This window comes from Nannobrachium achirus (genome assembly GCF_963921795.1).
Source record: "Nannobrachium achirus genome assembly, chromosome: 14".
Lineage (NCBI taxonomy): Eukaryota > Metazoa > Chordata > Actinopteri > Myctophiformes > Myctophidae > Nannobrachium > Nannobrachium achirus.
Genome location: NC_137821.1, coordinates 17,961,858 through 17,982,454, shown reverse-complemented (window position 1 = coordinate 17,982,454; position 20,597 = coordinate 17,961,858). Strand labels below are relative to the sequence as shown.

Below are 20,597 nucleotides of genomic sequence, written 5' to 3'. Positions count from 1 at the left end.
CTGTATATGGAGATATGCTGTGAGAGCCCAAACATGCTTACTCAGTTATTCATTATGTGAAAATCCTATGATGTCTATCACATCTGACATCATACAACCAATCCCTTTTATGCCCATACATGGAGATCCCTGTCTGTAGATCCAGCCACACAGATATGGGCTGTCTTGGCTATAAATGGATTCTGTTAATGTGGTATGTGGCCGATGTGGCCTCCATATATGGGCATTCCCATATGAAGTCCTGTTAGATATGGGCTTAATATTGATGACATCAGGGATCTCCATGTATGGGCATACAAGGGATTCTGTTTGTGTGGTTCCCCTGACATCACAGTGAAGTCAGAGTATGATGTCAGAACGGCAAACCCATTCTGTAAGAGTGGTTCCCCTGACATCACAGTGACGTCAGAGCATGATGTCAGAGCGACAAACCCATAGACCGTATGCCTGCTCCGAGGATCTGACATCACTGTGATCACTGTGATGTGTCAGGGCCAGGGGAACCACAGTGTCAGGCGTTAGAGACAGACAGACAGACAGACAGACAGAGATACGGTCAAGCTGTGACCGTTCACATACTAAACTGCGACCTACGGTCCAAGTGGATCATAACGTCTCAACTATTAGAGCTGCACTGTTACGTCAGTCTACAGTACATATTTGGGCAAAGTTTCAGCCCTGTCCAAACTTTTATTATAAAATGGGAAATATTTCCAAAATGACAAAACACGAAAAACCATGAGATGTGAAGAAAGTTTGGTTGTTTGTTTCTCTGCATGATGGCAGCGCCCTGGGAAATTAGCCCTGGACAGACACAGACACACACACACACACACACACACACACACACACACACACACACAGACACACACACACAGACAGACAGACACACACACACACACACACACACACACACACACACACACACACACACACACACACACACACACACACACACACACACACACACAGAGGACAGACTCAATCACAGAGCCTCTCCTTCATGGCTTGGCCATTAGAGGCTCGCCATAAAGAAAACATAGTCATAATATTCCACTAAGCTGATAATGAGTGAACATTGAATCACTGGATCTGTTTAGTTGTACTACACACACACACACACACACACACACACACACACACACACACACACACACACACACACACACACACACACACACACACACACACACACACACACACACACAGACAGACAGAAGAAAGAGTGGCAATTTAACTTCGGAAGTGTACAAACAGACGTCCATTTTATTTTTATGCGTTCAGAGCTAAATTAACATAGGATTTTGTTGTGTACAATAGGAACATCCCTGAGGGAGCTGTTCAAATGGCAGCCATGACGTCCCTCCATTCTTCATTGTTTTCGCAAAACAGTACCGGCAGTGACACGCCCGCAAATGACCACTACCAAGGTCACCTTTTCTTCACTGATCACTTTCTGATCACAATAATCACAGTCGAGTGTTTCTAATCCATAAACCTGTCATCGTCTACTCCAATAGAAATGCTATTGGCGTTGGCCTTTGCACAATCAAATGTTCCTGCAGTGTAGCTCCATTGGGTTCATTTCTAAAGGCCTGGAACAGTGTTCTCAAAACAGGATGCTGCCGTTTGCTTCCTTCCAGTCCAGCATTGTGCCTCAAGTCTCCCTGTCTGGATTTTAGGGACTATACAAATGGTACACAGGTGGCGATTTTCATAATCTTCATATACTGTATAATACCTAGATGAACTGCTATACAGTACATGTCAGCCCTTCCAATACGGTTGGAAATAAATACATGTTTTGGAGGAGACAATTTTGAAAAGCACTGAATGACTGTAGTGCTATACACCAGTTTCTCAAACTTTCAAATGTCAAGGTCTCCCCTTAACTCTGACAGTGTACAAATAGACAAATTAACCAAAATGTACAAAAAAATGTGTACACTGTCAGAGTTACAGACTTGTAAGGGTCAATTTAACTTTAGACCCCCCTAAAGGAACCCACAGAGTCCCTGGAATCCACTTTCAGAACCACTGCTATACACTATGTTTCTTAGACACACCTCCAATCATTTTAAACATTGATCAGAGCAAAACACTATCAGTGATCTCTGGTATGTCAAGTATTTTGTTTGTGATCACAGACATGGGTAGAGCATAATAAATTTGCTACGTGCGTGCAGTAGCCTACTGAATGCATTCTGTTCAGCCACACTTCTTGCACAACTCCTGCAATGCTTACAAACATTTCCTGCTATTTTGTCGTACTGTACCTTTCCAAGGACAAATAAACTCGCGCCATATTTAGAATCTCCTAAGACGTACACCGTATGTTTAAAGTGTACACAAATTCATGAGCTAAATCATCTCCCTTGCTAAGCACACACAAACAAAGGTGTTTGGACATTTCTTGGCTTGGCCCTTGTTCATTTTTTAATCAGGGTTAATAACTCCATTCGGAGAAAACACCTTTGCTATGCGGAAGTGCCAAGTTGTCATTTCCGTTGCACACATACTGAGCAGTCAGAGCCAAATTCCTTACTGGATGGAGTCTAGAACCCTGATGTGCCTCGCCCCCGAAAATGGCAGGTCTACAAGCTCTCTATGCACCGTGTCCGCAATGCGTTGAGAGCTTGTAGATCTGCTATTTTGGGTGTGCAAAGCTGTTGCGCAAGGAAGCGTAATAAAATCAGGCTTCAAGGCTTAGTTCCAAACACACTCAGCTTGCAAGTACATTACCAGTAACGAGACCATTGTCCTGAGGTTTGTGCACAACAGAGTGAGACGTGTGATTTATGGGAGATACTGTATAAGACCTAATTTACCAGTGAGATAAACCTTCAAGTGGAAAATGCAAACAATAGACCAGTTTGAATATAGATCAGCATTAACCTGTGCATATTTTATAATCCATTGTACGACAGTGTCGCACAACTGAAATAGGTTCTCTCACTCATTTGAACGTGTCATGGTCTGATAAATACACGTTATGTTGTAATTCAGTGTAGGTTTAAGAGTGGTGGGCAAAACTAACATTTTGAAACACCTGGCCATTGTGGCCAAATATTGAACATCAATAATAAATCCCTCTGTAGGCACTCAACCGCTGTGCAAAAATACCCCAAAAGGATTCTTTTATGTTTGATGTTTGCATAACCACCCAGGCATCCACCCACCCACCCATACACACACATACATACACATGCATGCAGTGCTGTAATGTAACTAAGTACATTTACTTACAGTTTTCAGGTATTTGTACTTTACTTGAGTATTTCCGATTTCCAATAATTTAACTTCTACTCCACTATATCTCAGAGGCTAATATTGTACTTTTAAACTTTACTTTTAAATGATTTGAAAACTTTAGTTACAAATTACTTAGTATATTTGGATTATTATTAAACATACATTAACCACTTCAACCCTATACCTATATATAAAAATTGCCGATCTACAAGCTCATAATGCGTCACATCTCAAAAGCATTGTGAGCTTGTAGATCGTCTATTTTCAAATGATATGGATACATTTGAAAACTTCATTCTGAATAACAATTAATTTCTAGTACTTCTGGCATTTTAAGTACATTTGATACCAATACTTTTTGAATTTGAATTTCGGACTTTTGCTTGTAACTTATTATTTCTGTATTGCAGTATTGACATTTTTACTTCTGGGCTTCATAGAAAGTGTTACCACGTCGGTACTTTTTTCCCACCGGTGCATGCGTGGACACACATGAAAAATTGTCTCGTTTCAAGTTGAAATTCATGCACATTTTTATTGAACAGTTATATAAAATACTTTTTCCATAGTTGCAAGTGCATGCCTCATTTGCCAACAGTTTTGAAGTTAAATTACAAAAGCAAGGCTTCATGTCGTGTAGTGAATTACTTGGGCACTTAAGCAGTTCTTAAAAAAGTTTGAAGTTTTTTTTCTTCCTTGTTTCATCTTAAAGTATTGAGCAGTATCAAACCTGTAACTGATATACAAAGCAGAGATCCAAATAATAATAATAATAATAGTAATAATAGTAATAATAATAATAATCAAATTACACTTTCTGTGGCACATTTACAAAACATAACAAAACTGATTAAACCGTTTTATATGACACTAACAGCTATCATGCATTTTTGAGTTTCCACATGTAACCACACCTCACGAGAATTGTCAAACATGCTTAATTGGACTGTGTGCACTTACAAGCGTGGGTTAAAAATATGACTTTCCTCATTCATCTTAGATAGGTAAATGCTTCAATTACAAAAGAAGTTGAAGGCATAGAGCATTATTATGGTGTTAATTGAAAGTATGCAGGTATACATTTCCAGTATATGATCACTAAAGCGCAATATATTTCAAACCAGGCCTCTACAGCCAAGGTATTCAATTTCTCTATCTCCGTTTGATTTTTATAAAACATGCATAGGCAGACACTTGAAAGTTTATTGTACTCTTTTTTTTCCTCCTTGTTTTTTTTACACAATATAGGTTCTCTATTTTTTACTTTGTTCGCAATACTTAAAAAGAGAGAGAAAAATAAAAACACTCAAGATTTCCAGCAAGCCACAATAAAATCTACCCCCCATTCCCCCAAAAGAGACAAAAAAAAATATTTGCAAATGACAGATAAAATGTAAATTCCAGTTATGAAACTCAAGAAAATAGGTATTCATTACCAAGTAATTGTAGCCATTATACAGAAAAATCAGGTCAAAGCACACACCAAAGGAACCTGAGGTAAGCAGAATCTGTACAAAACCAGAAAACGTTCCATTATTTGGCATTTCGACAATGTTGCAACATTCTGTTTTTAAGACTGCCTAATTCATTTCAGAGCTATTGTTTTTTTTTTATATAAGAATAGCAAAAAAAGTCATCAATAAATAGTCCTCATTTAGTTTGTACACCCTTATATGTTAAAAACATAATCTTATGTTCTGTCTTTTTTTTTAGTGCTGTATTTTGTAAACGTACAATAGTTAGTAAGAAGTTACACAAGCCTTACCATTTCTTTGTAAATGAGCGAGGGCCCTTCAATAAAAACACGTCACCTCTCAGATCTTACTCTCCCCCCCACCCCCTCTCTCTCTTTCGTTGACATACTGTATGTGTGTGTGTGGTGTACAATCACGTGCAACGGCGTGATCGTTCAGAAATGTGAACCCCACAATAATTTATCAGATCGTTTGACTGTGTGTGAACTAAAGATTTTCTTTATTTTTTTCGAAGGCATACCCAAAAAGACTAGCAAGTGAGATGTCACGTCCCTGATCCCCCTTCCCCACCCCCGCACGCATTCTGAGAACTCAGCCTTTTACCCCCCCAAACCTCCTCTCTAATTCTCCTTCAATCCCTTCTTTGTCCCCGTTTTTCTGCGGTACCGGCTGAGACGAGGACGAGGGTGGCACACCCCACACCCCATCCCCGGCAGTCACGTAGGCCCACCCATCACCTTCAGGCCCCTCACTGGATGTTGCTGCTGCCACTGCTGCTGCCACTCGTGCCGCCCTTGGCGTCCGTGCCGTTGGTCTCGGAGGACAGCGCCTTGTTGAGCGAGTTGAGGCTGGCGTCGGTGGGCAGCGCGTCCCGCCGCGGGGGCATCCTCTCGTTGATGCGGTCCAGGCCCTTAGCCTCCGCGAAGCTCGTGATCTTGTGCTGGGGCGAGAAGCCCTTGATGGCTGTGTTTTTTTTTTTTAAGAGCGTTGAGGGAGAGAGAGGGGAAAGGGGTTTGAGATTTGAGAGGGGAGGAGAAAAAACAAATTCAGGAGTGGTTTGAGAAGCGAAATGAGGGATTTTCGTTAACAAAAGAATCGTTAAAACGGGGCTGGCACTTTTCTTGGGATACGCTCGTGAAATACGACAATGTGCTCATGTCTGATGTTTGCCATCATTCTCTAGCACTGATTGTGAGAGTTTTTCCCGCCTTCTACTGGCACCAAAACAGCAATTGATAAATTTGATTGACAGGGCAGATAACGTTGTTGTCGGGTGAAAACCTTGTATGTCCAAAACCATTCGTTTTGCATTTATCATTTAAACAATGATTTAAACTAGTGAAAACAGACGATCTACAAGCACACAACGCCTCGCACCGCGAGGCGTTGTGTGCTTGTAGATCTGCTGTTTTCACTACTTTTGTGGGCCTTGTATGATGAAGCAGGGCTTTACTTTGCGAAAGAACGTACACATTTGAAACTTGGAGATACGAGGTTTCCACCCGACAACGACGATAAGTAGAGCACTAAAGAGCACTGCTACAGTATAACAGGCATTGATAAAATAGAATGACATGTGTGTGACTTTAGACTAGACCCAATATAGATCAGGGGTTATCAAACCTTTTACTTTCACCGCCCCCCAAAGCACTGAGTCCATTTGGAACCCTCTCAAGGAACCCAAAGGGTCCCTGGATCCCACTTTGAGAACCACTGCTACACATTATCTGCATTTTAGACACCTAGAGTACTTGGTCCCGCTGAGAATGTTAGCGTCAGTTGAAATGTGAATGGTCAGGCAGTATCTCCATCCATATTTGATCGCCATGTTTCACTAAGAGCTATTTTTCGAAGCCTGATTGATCTGATTGTTAGCATACATTCTCTTCAGGTCCAAGTATGCAAATTGTATATGTACTGTATATACCGTAGGTCTAAAATTACCAAACTTACCCTTTATGTCACAATTAACTCTTCTAAGCAATAGTTTGTTATGCGTGTGTAAAGGTATTCATCGTGTTGGGCATGAAGCATTATAAGGGCTTATGACAACACGTGGAACAGTTAATACAAGTAAAAATTAAGGACAACTCATTTGGGAAACAGTGACAACACAATATCAATTTACCGATTTATCATTTTTCAAAATGATACAAACCGAAGAGATGATGTAATCCTTCTAAAACTACAGCGGATGCTCCTGGCATTAGGGTCAATAGGTATTCTTTGTGCCATCCAAAGAAAGATTATTTTACACACAACTTTTAACATAACCATAAATGTCATGACTTGGAACGTAACTATGAATATACAGTATGATCCGAAACACGGTCAATATACGCTACAGTCCTGCGGACACAAATTATGGAAACGTTGTAAAAAAAAAAAGGCACAAGTGAAGAACACCCGGCGACCCCAAACAACCAGAGCTCCGCGGACACGTCACAGATTAAAAAAAAAAAACACAAAAGATTGACATTGAAGGAGAATGAGTTCAAAGAGAAGACAAAAGAATGAGATTTAAAAGAACATTAAGGAGAGTGAAGCCCACCGCGAGATGTTCACTCCCACCAGGTATTCTCACAGTGAGACAGAGCTTCATGTACAGAGAGACACTACAAAGGGAACTTGGGGTGCTAACCACTTGTTACGTCTGTTTGGAGCATGCAGCAACTACATGGAGCTCAGTGGAGCTCCATTTGAGGGGTGGATGTTTCTCATTTACAAGCAGTGGTGGAAAGTAACTAAGTACATTTACTTAAGTACTGTACTTGAGTACAATTTTGAGATGTTTGTACTTCACTTGAGCAATTTCCAATTGCCAAACACTTTTACTTCTACCCCGCTACATCCCGGATCCAAATGTTGTGCTTTTACTCCACAACAATGATTTGAAAACTTTAGTTACTAGTTGTTGCAGATATAAATGTTATAAAACATAGCTCTGAGCTTGTAGATCTGCTATTTTCAAACATTTTGTGCTTTAAGTATATTTTGATGCCAAGTATATTTTGACTTGTAACAGAGTATTTCTACTCTGCAGTATTGATACTTTTACTTAAGTAAAACATTTGAGTACTTTTTTTCCACCACTGTTTTCAAGTAGTTCAAATTAGATTGACGGCACTGAGGCAAACTCAAATGATTTGCCATAGTCGATTAATAAATATGAAACAATTTGACATACCTAAATCAAACAAATGGAGTATGTCTACAGTTACATATTGATTCAACACCAACCCCTGCATAGTTCTATTCAATCTAGTGAGACATTGCGGGAATTAAACTATTTGTTTGTTTAAATCTTTAACACACCCACCTCTCATAGTGATCTGTGCTGTTGTAGTGGTATTAAGTATAGCATTTCCTAAAAGGGGATTCTTTGCTCAATTGAGGGACACGTGGTTTATTTGTTTAGAACACAAATTGGATGCGGGTGTGTGGAGAGAGGGGGCTGATGGGTAGTGTAGTTGTTTTGCTGCATAGCACAGGTCAGACACAGGTTATTAGCAACTCACAGCGTGAACACAACACAGCAGGGCAGGGCCACAGAAGAGCCACATGGAGAAAATAAGCAAGAAAAAGTGTCTTGACACTTCAATGCACCGTCCTCTAGGGGGTGCTAAAGAGGAATTACTGGACAATTCCAAAGTAAATAGCAGCTGGCAAACTACTATTTAGCTCACAGTTGAGGTTGTTCTTGCGCCACAGAGGATTTTAAATGATATTTGCTTTTTTGGAGAGAAGAAAATCCAATTATCATTGTGTGTATTATCTTTTTCCTTCCAATTCAGATGTAAAACCATGGCGAATTGTGTCATGTTGTACAAAATGTTATTGCAAAAACAATACACAACTGCTTTGATTGTTTCAAAGGGGAAATGTGATTGTAAACATTCATAGCAAGATTTTTATTTTATCGTGTGAGAGCAGAGCAGAGGGCTAGAGGTGATAAAATAAAAGGTGAAAGATGCAGAAAGTCTCAGAAAACAAAGATAGCCCGCAACAAAAGACTATGGAGTTGCCTGGGCATTTGAGAATTCCAACAAAATGGAAGAGCTTCTCCTTGGTGTCAAATACAACAGCACTGAGGCCTAAGGCAAATTCAACACATTAAACCTTGAGGATTTGGGCTCCATTTCCGCTTTTATAAATCTTTTCTTTTTTAAATATATATATCCTTCCGGTATCTACACAAAGGTTACAAAGCCTCATGTAGTCTAACAATGTCCAACTTCAAAAATGCTTATATGAGCCTGTTTGGGTGCATAATTGTTTCTCTTTTAGCTGTTCTTATTGAGTTTATATAGCAGTTGGAGAAGCATGGTCGACTTCCTGTCTGTAGCAGTTCAAACAGCTGTCAGATGACCTGAAATATTCCCTCACATTTAATCCTTTAATGTAGTGTGTGTGTGTGTGTGTGTGTGTGTGTGTGTGTGTGTGTGTGTGTGTGTGTGTGTGTGTGTGTGTGTGTGTGTGTGTGTGTGTGCGTTTAGTTAGATTCTCTGGTAATTCTAGGCCTACGGGACATAAGTTAACATCATTTCATGTAAAATAGACTAATTTTCTAAAAAACGTAAAAGGGACAAAACCTCAATCCTAATCTATTTGCAAAGCGTTAAAGTTAAACTGTCATTACAGAAAAGCTTCAATTCCAGGGAAAAGCTTGTTGTGCAAACTAACCATTTCAGAGAAATGGGATTATTCTGACACTGAGGTGGTAATCTTCAGTGAGCTGACAAAATGCAACGCCTAATGAGATTCCACTAATAGAACAAGCTGCAGAGCATTGTTTGAAGTTCATTGTTACTGCTAAACACTGAACTGTACACCATAGGCCCATACATACTACTAGGATATCGTCGTTGTCGGGTGGAAACCTTGTATGTCCAAAACAAAGCCGATCTACAAGCACACAATGCCTTGTTGTGTGTTTGTAGATCTGCTATTTTCACTAGTTTTGTGCGACAGTCTTGTATGATGAAGCAGGGCTTTACTTTACAAAAACAAACGGACAGAAAGGTTTCTCCCTGACAGTGACGATATATACTTTTTAATCAGGAATTAAAACAAAAACAAAAATGCCCATTTCAGATAGCAGATAGCGATACCACATCATATCACATACTTTGCACTCACAAAAACAAATGAATGAACAAAATGGAATTCGATAAATTCACGGCTCCACTTTTATGAAATCCGATAATGAAATCTGTGCTATGAAATAAGTTTCCCCTTTAAAACAAAGTGCACGACTGTAGGATTTCCGTACTTACTTACTTTTTCTCTTTTTTTTGTGTGTGTGTGTGTGTTAATAATTATGCCACAATTTGTTAGCCCAAACACCCAACACACTCTACTCAAGCACCAGCAAGATGGATGGAAAACCCAACGGGAGCCCACTGTCTATTGCGTTCACGGCAACAGAAGAGGGCGGCCAGCCCCATTTACCTTCGTCAGCCTCAATAGCTTCAATAGTAGCTGAAGAGAAGAACAGGGGAGGGGGTTGCAAAACGAATGAGAAGTGAGCAGAGGAGTTCCATTTATTTTTTATATTTTTTTGTCCCAAGAACAATGAGCAGCAAACAGAGAGAGAGAAAGAGAGAGGGGGAGGGAGAGAGAGAAAGAGAGAGCCAATGCCAGACAACACTTAATGTTAAAGAAAACAATCTACATGTTTGTGTGGACACTCAAGACACATAGACCCACTAATGTTAGCAAAGGGGCGGGGGGGAGGAAGAGGAGGACGACGAAGAAGGAGACAGGGAGGGTGAAAACAATAGTTTTTAATTTCCTTTCAGAGATCCAGATGTGCTGGGTGGAGTGGAGGAGCTATGCACCGACAAAGGCTCACTCTAGGGAGGACCTTTGTTCGTGGAACTTGACCTGAACTTAGTTGACCCATACCCTTTTAATTAAACGGATAGCTGTAATCAAAGTCTAACTGTGGGGCTAGAAGGTGATAGCAGGAGTATCCGCCCTGAGACTGGGAGGTCGGGGTTCAATTCCCGGCCGGATCATTCTAAAGAAAAATGGGACCCAGTGCCTCCCTGCTTGGCACTCAGCACCAAGGGTTGGATTGGGGGTAAGTCCCTGCGACATACTAGCATCATGTCCAGGGGGTGTACTTGTACATCAAGCTGCCTCACGATACAGAATCAGGAGATATGCTCCTGCCCTATGGGCGTCATGGATCGGCGAGGCTTACTTTACTTACATGAAGATCACAACAGAGGTAACGACTTCTGCGTGTGACACTTTATTATTAACTAGATCTACAGTACATTGCCCATGGAACGTTTAGTGAGCGCACAATGACGGATGACAGATCAACCCACCATGGATCAAAAGGTTGGTGTGTGGGTTCTATTCTTAACTATGTTCAGTTCTCTCAACTCAGCTCCCACTGTAGATGTAGGCTATGTACTGTATACGACTCCCATATAAGACTCCCAGATACAGTACAGTACATAATGAACTTAAAGTACCATACTGGTGGTCTGGCACATTTAACCTATGGACTATAACTCATCATTTAGTTGACCTAATTGACAGACATTTCCCAAAACATCGTTTTCAAGGAAGCCATTGGATTGAGTTCTTTCAGTACACAGAGAAATCCTCTCTGGAGAAAAGATAGATTTGCAGACTAAATTTAAACATCGATCACATATTAACTGTGTAATTGGTGGTTGGTGGGGTGGGTGAGAGTCTGGGAGAGGTTGAGCTGCAAGCGATCTGTGTACGAATGTATCTGTATACTTGTATGTTATGTCTGTTGTTCGTGTTTTTATGGGACCCCCTCGAAAATGAGATGCTGCATTTGAAGGGGCTATCTCTTCAATGCAATCTGTGAAATCGATTATGTTTGGCCAACATCGAGTTGCGGTTACAACCTAGAAAGCGCTTGATGTAGCGGAAGACTTCCATTAGGTAACAACTTGTAGTATTATCGCACACTTGTAACACTCTTGCATAGATCAATAACGCTTAAATAAAGCAAGTGTTGGGGTGAAGTGTTGACATATACTGTATGATTTACATGTGGGAATAGAGCTCTTCTGTTATTAACAACTAAATGACCCGCTAGAGAGAGATAATGCAGAATGCAAGGGTTTAGAAAGGACACAGGAGAAACAGAGATAAGGTTTGTGGCAGACTGTGTGGATGGAAGCAACAACATGTTGTTGCAGCAGTGTGTATGTATGGCTCAGGCTGCAGCTGAATGACTACAACACAACCAGCTAAACAGACCATGTCACAGTGTTCTGGGTGGGGCTGGGCAATTAACCCAAAAATACATACAGTACAAACCCAAATTTAGAACCTCTCCAACAGACTTGATCTCGCTCATGTAGGTTAATAGAATAATTTGAGAAGCATTTTTTTGTGATTATGTAAAAAAAAAAGGCTTGCATATCTACGAATCGACGCAAAAATGTAGATTTCTTTTATAAACGCCTAAATCTATAAGTCTGATAACAATTAAGATACATTAACACTAACACTTAAGCTCTGTAATAGACTATGTCCTATGTCGTAATTGTGGCGTGAAAAAATTGTGAAAATATTTACAAGCTCACAATGCGTGGTGAGCTTGTAGATATGCCCCTTTCTTTTCTTTTTTTTACTTAAAGGTTCCTTAGATCGTAATTGTTCGTAAAGGTTTGCAATAATAGTGATATTGATTTGAAGTCATATCGCCCAGCCCTAGTTCTTGGGGTGGATGTGGAGGAGGAGATGGGGGTCTGGAACTGCAGAAGCATCTTTCGATAACAATAAAAGAAAAACTACTGAACAACTTTTGATCAAAAGTGCTGACATACCTTTTAGTGTGCGAGAAGGAAAACGGAAATAAGAGAGAGGTAAAAACCTTACCACTTACCACAATGTCAGAAGCAAAGCAAAACACTGTTGGTTATCGTGTCAAATACTCATCCTTGAAGGTAGCCGTTTAGTTTGAGCCATGTAGGCCAGATGTACGCACGCACACACGCTCGCACACACACTGCACATACACGCATATACACAGTAGATGATGGTAGGTAGTGGAGGTGACTGCAAAATGAAAAAAACAGCTCTACGATACTGGGAACTAAAACACTGCCATGTAGAGGGATGGGAGGAAAACACGGGAAGGACACGGGAGCAAATAACACAGTGGACAGCTAAAGCAAAACCAAGTGGTTCGATGGAAACACAACATTACAGTGGAAGAGCTCGGTGCCGTGTCCCTCCGCGCGGACGGACATGGCTGCGCATTTCCACTAATGCTGGAGCAGGAATCCTTCCATGTCACTCTGCCTTCAACGGTGGATCTTTTTGTCATCTTATGGTAGTAATTTGCCGTCTCTGAGCGGCCTACGTCAAGAGGGATGTCAGTAAGTGTGTGTAGCGCACAGGTTAACCACAGGCCCTGAAGGGAGGTTCAGCTGGATATGGCGAGCGTTCAATGTTCTCTTGCACTGCTATAAGAGCAAGGAAAGGTTACCGTGTCTGTCCTACTTTTCGCAAACATTATTGTATACACAGTACAGATGTGCCGTGTATTTACTGCTCTTTTCCTGAAAATTTCCTTCAAATGCATTTTTTTCAGGTTTCTTTCCCCGTTTTGCTTTTCTAATTTTTTATGGAAAATGGAGCGTAATTTTGCAGAAATTCGTAAATAGCAAGAAACCACTCCATTCTCATTGAAAAGCATAATCCACCTTCATAGTTAGATTTAAACTTTTAAGTCAGAGAAGGTCATAAAATAGCAAACATAGCTCATCTACAAGCTTTATGTTCTGCAAATCCCCTGAAAATCTACGGTCTTGCCAATGGCAGGACATGCGAAGTTTTGAAATGGCACATCCGTATCTACATTTTTAATATATCGTCACTGTCGGGCAGAAACCTCGTATCTCCAAATTTCAAGTTTGTATGTTTTTTTCACCAAGTAAAGCCCTGCTTCATCATACAAGGCTGTCGCACAAAAGTAGTGAAAACAGCCGATCTACAAGCACACAACGCCTCGCACGTGTGCTTGTAGATCTGCTGTTTTCACTAGTTTAGTTCATTTTTAAAATGATAAATACAAAACGAACGGTCTTGGACATACAAGGTTTCCACCCGACAACGACGATATTTTATACCATAGATGGATATCGAGACAAAATAGTAGTAGTTCGAATCACTAAATCATTACGAGTTATACGGTATGTAACCACATTAAAAACAGTAATAAACAAAACTTCAGCAGCAGTTTGTTGGACTAGTACTGTATGTGGTTACCAAGACAACGGCAGCTTTAATTGTCTGCTTTTTCCCCCCTCACATCACTGTTCTAACAACACTAGCGATATGTAACCATAGCAACAGTTAATAAACTAACTGTAGCAGAGGTTTGCTTGTTTGCTTGACTACAAGGTGGTTACCGAGAGAACTCTGCTTTCGTCTGCCGTTTTTCCCTATGAAAGTAAAAGAAAAGAAAAAAGAAATCTGATTATGTGGATCTCAAGATCCAGGTTTAGACCTCTAACTTCAGTGTCGCCAGCCTCTTCAGTTCCATTGAAATCACAAGACAACATATCATAATCCACCCAATTTCTGTTATCAATACTATAAACTAAACTTAAACTAATTAATTCAGTAGATGGCCAAAAACATCCAATAGTTCTCTTGTTCACGTGCCAATTTTAATCTGCTCTCTGCAAGAGAATATTATTCTATTAACCAAACGCAGACTGAACCCTCCATACTATACCATGTGGATGATAACACTGTGTCGAGTGGTGTTCACCGTCTAAAAACTAGAATAACTACCGCATGAGGAAAGCTCTTTTGTGTTTACCGCTCTTGTGTGTCTACTGTTTGCGTGGGGCCTATGCTTGTATTACAACTGATCAAAGAGAAAGACAGAGACAAGGTTGTGTTCTATCAGAAGAGTGTCATGATGGATTTCTGCTCTATTTATTTGTTTGTTTTTGTAAATGACAAGGTAGATAACAACTATCCCCTTTTTCATTCACAATTCTTTTCTTTTTTTTATTATGTCAATTCCAATTCATCCTTTTAATCAAAGTCAGTCCCTTGTCTCAGCAGACAAGAGCACTGGGAGATTCTAAAAATAACCTTAAAAAAGAAAAAGGGAAAAGAATACTATATATAATGTTGAAGAACTCAAAGAGTTCCAGCTAAAATTTCGATGTGTTGCCAAGAGGGTTCTGGTTTGATCCAGAATGCTTAATCCAACGTCCTGTTGGAAGCAGCAGAGCTGTCAAGACTCAATCTACTGGACCGGAGTGTTTGGAATTTAACATGGGAGGATGAATTCTACTACTGGAGTCACAATATGAAAACTCTGGACAGAATACTTGCACAACCGATTATACCTGCAGTTTCTAGTGGGGAGAAACAGGAGAAGAAGAAGAAGAAGAAGAAGGAGAAGAGGATAAAAACAGTATTTGAGATTTAAAAAACCCGAAACAAAACAAAAAAAACAAAGGGTGGATCGCAGAGAGAAACAGGGATGGGTAGATGGGAGGAGAGAGGGAGACACATGAGAGAAGACAAGGATTTGGATGCATTCAATATGGTCGAGGAGGGAGGTTGTTTGTAGACTGCACAGAACAGTTCTATAGCTCAGGGGTCTTCAACGTTTTCAGGCCAAGGACCCCTTCGTTTGAGAGAGAGATGAAGCAGGGACCCCCACAACTTTTTCATAGATTCCATATTGTTTGACAGCACAATCATCAGTGTATTTTGGATTCTTGTCAATTTGTGTTTTCAGATATTTAACCACTTGAACGATTAATAAACTTGACCTTTCACTCTGTACTTAGTCCGCTCTTTTTCCCCTCTACACCAAACCTGTGAGCTTGTAGATCTGTATTTTTGGCTAAAGTTCTCAGAATATGGACACTAGGGTTCAAGTGGTTAATATAAAAAAAAGGAGAAAAAATGTTTCTATCACACAAAGATTTGGAGGACCCCCTGTAGTAACTCTGAGGACCCCCTAGGGGTCCCGGACCCCCTGTTGAAGACCCCTGCTATAGCTGACATTGTAATGTCACTCATCCAGGGTACATGGGTGAGTAAACACCCTCCCTCCACCTCAGTTGTTCAGCTTTACAAGATTACACAAAGTTCCAAGTAAAGGCGCGTATTTAAGGAATAGTATTTCTTAGTACGATTTAATAAAGTATAGAAGTTACCCATGAAAATATACTGCAATGAGAGCCAAGAGTGAACTAACTGATGTAAATCAATCATGAGATTTATCTTCTGTTGAAGGAGGTTATCAACTGATAGGTGTTGACATAGACAGTGTTAACTTAACTCTAAAATGTAAAACATTTTTGCAACGTAGTCTGGAGACTTTACCACGCTCGTTTAACCCATGTATAACGGGTACACATTATTGTGTACTATTGTTTTATGCTTTAACAATTGAAAAATAGCAGATATACAAGCTCACAGCGCGGCACCGAGTGCCGCGCTGCGAGCTTGTAGATCTGCTATTTTTGAATAGTTAAAGCATTCAATAATTCTAGGCCTGAATGGGTTAAGTGACAACTGGAACTGCAAAATGTGAAAAGAACAAATACAAGATGCCGAAACGACGCATAAACAAAAAGGAGAGACGTGTCTGTCTGTCCCACCTGAACACTGAGATAGCAGTATATTCAAAATGGCGGTGCGGACTGACTGTAGCGCATGGTAAATCGGGGCCTGCGTCTTTAAGGGGCAACAGATGGTAAGGGGGTGTGTTGTGGTGGGTCTCCTTACCATTCTGGAGCTTTTCCTTGCCACCAGACAGCACTCCGCTGGGCAACATGCCTGTCGGGGTCAGACCCTTCAATGTCAGGACACTCTCACTCTCCTCTCTGAAAGAGAAAGACACACACACACACACACACACACGCACACGCACACGCACACGCACACGCACACACACACACACACACACACACACGCACACACACACAGAGTCCACGACCACACCGCAGTGTTGAGGTGAATTGGTTGGTCTTCGAATATTTAGACCTGAACGCAAATCTGTGTCGCTTGGGATTTGAACCACTTTAAACGTTATTTTATACTTTAACTATTAAAAAATAGCAGATATACAAGCTCACAGCGTGGCACCGAGTGCCGCGCTGCGAGCTTATGGATCTTCTATTTTTGAAAAATCTTGAACATTTGTGCCAAGTCTTTGATTATTGTTGACCCGTTCTATGAAGAATGTCTTCTAAATCCTTCTTCTAAATCAGTGGTTCTCAAACTTTTTCATGTCAAGGACCCCCAAAATTATATGTATTTGGCCACGGACCCCCATCTTATGTTGTTCCAGGGACCACCCTGAAGCAAATATTTGTTCGCTTTAAAAAAGATATATAAAAAAAAAAATAATAATAATACACAATTTAAAAAAAATAGCAATCTACAAGCTCGCAGCACGGCACTCAGTGCCGCACTGTGAGCTTGTATATCTGCTATTTTTCAATAGTTAAAGCATTAAATAATTCTAGGCCTGATGGGTTAATGGGAGAAAAAAAAACGAACCAACTTTGAATACGCTCACACATAAAAGTGTCGGATGAAGGCGTGGTGTGAGGCCGAAAAGGTTTGGATGTTGCGTCTCATACCTGAGCACAGAGAAGACTCTGGCCATCTTCCCAATGGCACGGATCTTGTTGCGGATGACCTCCTTGCGGGCCGAGGCGGTGGCACCTAGACGGGGGTCAGAGAGCAGACACGGTAAAAAAAACACACAGTGACGAGCAGAGCACTCACGCATGCAGGGGCGTCACACCAAACTCTGGGCCCTGGGTACAAGGATTCACTGCGGGCCCCCCCCCATGAATGTTAACTATTGAAAAACAGCAGATATACAAGCTCACAGCGCGGCACCGAGTGCCGCGCTGCGAGCTTGTAGATCTGCTATTTTTGAAAAAATCGTGAAATATGTGTGCAAGAAACTTATGTTTCCATGTCAGTGGTGCTCAAACGTTTTCATGTCAAGGAACCCCGAAGATGATATGTATTTGGCCACAGACCCCCATCTCAAAATATTGAGTTCCAGCGACCCCCCCCCCCCAGGGAGCAAAATTTTAGTTACAAATGTTCGCTTAAAAAATACATATTCAAAGATTTGCACACATTTTCACGATTTTTTCAAAAATAGCAGATCTACAAGCTCGCAGCGCGGCACTCGGTGCCATGCTGTGAGCTTGTATATCTGCTATTTTTCAATAGCTAAAGTTACTAGGGCCCCTCCACCTTGGGCCCCAGTAACTCAGTCCCACTTTCCTACCCCTTGTGACGCCCCTGCACGCATGTCACACTCGTATGTCACGCGCGTCACTGTGGGTGCTGTCCTATCAAATACTGTTATCCTGTAATAATGTGTTCTTGTTGACATTTGAAAAGTACCTTAAATCACAATTCAATTTTGGTAGAGGTTTGGGTGGTAATAGTTATTAGTTACCTTGCCATGATGTAACTTCAAATATTGGTGAGATTATCTTCAAGAGTTGCTCCACGGATTAAAAACATATAATCCAATATCTTACATTGCACAGTGAAGCAGGTCTTACGGTCAGACTTGGCACACGAATGAAAAATGTAAAAACTTCATGTTGATGTTACTATAATAATTAGGAAGAAGACCCAGTACAACAAGTAATAATTCTTCAAATAACTGTGTTTGTTACTGAGCTTGTAAAAAAATAATCAATCTCACTCCCCTCAGAATACGCTTTGTGTGCTAAAAGTTTGACTTTAATTTTCACCAAGCAATAGTCAATCTGGAGAATATATTAGATCATCAATTGTAAATCTACCGAGAAGCTATTGAAGATATATCGGCTATGTTTTTAGTTACATCAATGCAAGGGAATTACACACCCAACCCAAATCTCTTGTGCTTTAAGAGTTTAAGAGTTTGTGCTTTAAAGGGACAATGTAATAAGTGTTCCTCCCCCGAATCCCATCTTTCTACTTTGAGGACATGTGACTATGGGTGAGCTTCGGAGATACAGAGCTCATTGTGAAGGTTTTATGTCAGAATGCAGAGGCTCAGAATAAAATCTCCACCAAGCCTCTGCCTGAAGCAAGCCCGTTATCCGACATAAGGCAGACATGCTTCCCGTAGGCTGGCGAATATAGGTAACGAATTGGTCAAGTTGAGACTTTAAGCAAATTAAGTTTGTGTAAAGTTATATCTGAGTAAATGTGCTAGGAGAAGATAGAGTAATTTAGGGGAATCAGACATTTGCTGAAAAGTACAATTGTGAGGTACATTTACTTTACTGGAGTATTTCCAGTTTTCAGTACTTTTACTTACTACTCCACTACATCTCTCATATTATACTTTTACTTCACTACAATTATTTAGTTACTAGTTACTGTACTTTGTAAAAACATACACAAACCACTTCAGCTCTACATACATTTCAGCCATTTGAAAATAGACGATCTATAAGCTCACAACGTGTCGCAATGCGACACATTGTGAGCTTGTAGATCTGCTATTTTCAAAAGATTATTTTGCTTTTTACACATTTGAAAACTAATGAGTACTTTCTACTTTTGGTAATTTATGTACATTTTGTTTTGCACTTTGACTCAAGTAAATTTAGAATTCCAGACTTTTACTTGTATTTAACAGTATTTCTACATTGCAGTATTGATACTTAAGTAAGAAACGTGAATACCTTTTCCCCAACTGGTGAAATGTACAATATGCCAAGCCAAAATCAGACCATGTCAAAAGAACAAAATGCAGTTGTTAAAGCTCAGGAGGAGTCCAGATCAAACACAATGTTTTGTATCCAACCACGCATCACAGCAACACCAGAGTACTGCTCAGCATTCAGTGCACTCATGCTGCCTGTCTGGCTGTCCTAACTGCTTTTTTATTTTCTAATCCAATCTCGCTTCCAGTAGGATCATGTGAGGTAATGTGTGAAACCTGTACGTGACTGCACACTTGTTGTCTACACGTTCACACGAGAAAACTCCCTAAGTCTATGAAGACTTTTTTCCCCCCCTGGTCCCGCAGTCTGGACTCAAACAGGACGTTTTTTTGTTCTTCCCAGATTGGAAAAGAAGACCTAGTGGAAAGAGAACCTGTGGAGCATAATGGCTACACGGGCCCAGGGGGAATCCGCTCGGAAAATGACAGTATGTTGAATGAGAGAGATGGAAATGGAGTGAGTGAGTGCTCGGTGATAAGTTTGGGGGGGGAAAAGAATGAGAAATGTTTAGAGATTATGCATTCTCTCCTCTCAACATTCCACTTGCAAGAATGCACGATAATAATTATGATAATAATAATGGACCCACTTTCGTCCCACGGGGGAAATAACGTTTTCAGCTTCACCCAGACGTTTCACCCACACGTTTGCCCAGCAGGGACCCAAACTGGTGAAAACTGCAGATCTACAAGCTCACAACGAATTAGGTCCTGATCCACTGTTTGGGAAACAGTGCTTTAAGGTGTATAAACAACATAGTTGAATGTTGAAAATGAGCGGTATTCCCCTTTAAGTGTCTTGATCAGGGACACCTCGCCCGGGAATCGAACCTGGAACCTACTGCTTCACAGGCGGGCAGCTCTCTACCCATTCAGATGTGGCCTGAACGCATTATTAGCTTTTACTAGCTAGTATATCGTCGTTGTCGGGCGGAAACCTTGTATGTGCAAAACCTTCCTTTTGTCATTTTAAAAGGTTTTGTGCGACAGTCTTGTAAGATGAAGCAGGGCTTTACTTTACGGAAAAACATACAAATTTGAAACTTGGAGACACGAGGTTTGCCCGACAGTGAAGATATACAATAACCTTATTCGTTTAGCTCACCAATTCTTTTAAATACTTTTTTATA

General features: G+C 40.6%; 1 protein-coding gene across 1 annotated transcript in view; it reads right to left on the bottom strand.

The window, feature by feature from the left end:
- Window positions 1-5,362: 5,362 nt before the first annotated feature.
- Window positions 5,363-20,597, bottom strand: part of LOC308298710 (protein phosphatase 3 catalytic subunit alpha) — a 122,899-nt gene continuing 107,664 nt past the window's right edge. Inside the window, exons 11-13 of the mRNA XM_080742360.1 lie at window positions 17,357-17,441; window positions 16,497-16,594; window positions 5,363-5,690 (exon numbers count right to left, since the gene is read on the bottom strand). Coding sequence (XP_080598486.1) covers window positions 5,476-5,690; window positions 16,497-16,594; window positions 17,357-17,441 — 398 coding nt within the window. The 3' untranslated portion in view covers window positions 5,363-5,475. The remainder of the gene's footprint in view (window positions 5,691-16,496; window positions 16,595-17,356; window positions 17,442-20,597) is intronic.